This window comes from Plasmodium reichenowi, chromosome 3 (genome assembly GCF_001601855.1).
Source record: "Plasmodium reichenowi strain SY57 chromosome 3, whole genome shotgun sequence".
In the NCBI taxonomy this organism is placed as follows: domain Eukaryota; phylum Apicomplexa; class Aconoidasida; order Haemosporida; family Plasmodiidae; genus Plasmodium; species Plasmodium reichenowi.
Genome location: NC_033648.1, coordinates 393431 through 394154, shown reverse-complemented (window position 1 = coordinate 394154; position 724 = coordinate 393431). Strand labels below are relative to the sequence as shown.

The 724-nt window shown below is 23.1% G+C and overlaps 1 protein-coding gene across 1 annotated transcript; it reads right to left on the bottom strand.

The window, feature by feature from the left end:
• PRSY57_0311300 (hypothetical protein) lies at positions 1-523 on the bottom strand (the record flags this gene model as incomplete). The annotated part of the gene is made up of 3 exons (XM_020114455.1): positions 1-129; positions 273-414; positions 520-523. Coding segments are annotated over 3 exons (275 nt in total), but the record flags the coding sequence as incomplete, so codon positions are not given.
• Between the last annotated feature and the right edge of the window lie 201 nt (positions 524-724).

The window sequence follows — 724 nt, the reverse complement described above, 5'->3', positions numbered from 1 at the left end:
TGTGAATTTTTAAAAATTTGCTGAGGATTTTCTTTACTTTTTGGTTTTCCATCATAATAAAAATCAGACCCCCAAAAGTTTCGCCTCAGACACTTACTGAGTGTTGCTGCTCTTAAAAATCTTGATTGTCTTGTCAAAATAAAATAATACATAAATAAATAAATAAATATATATATATATATATATATAATTCCTTGTAACATATTACGATCTATATTATACTTCCATGTTCTATTTTTTTTTTATTTTTCTTTTTATTTTTTTTCTTTTACCTGGCAAAGGCTATAAATCGTCCTATGTGCTCAAAATGAGAAAATTTCACTCCTTTATTTAATCGAACTTGTAGACGACTACCTATCCTTAGATGATAGTGCCCCCACCACAATTTGCTTCGACGATTAAAAAATGATTTTCCTAAACAGAAACATAACACACATATATATATATATTATATATATTTATGTGTGTGTAATTGTTGCCATTTTTATTTTATTTGTACTGTAAAAAGTAATAACATACCCATTAATAAAAGAAAAAAAAAAAAAAATATATATATATATATATATATATATATTTTTATATATATGTTATTTTTATTTTTTTTTCCTAAGCCCTCTTGATTGTTAAAAATAACAAAAGAAAATATTTCAAAAGGAACATATAAATACAAAACATGAAACTATTTTTTTGATATCTCCTAAAGGTAAGAAAATGAAAAAGTAAT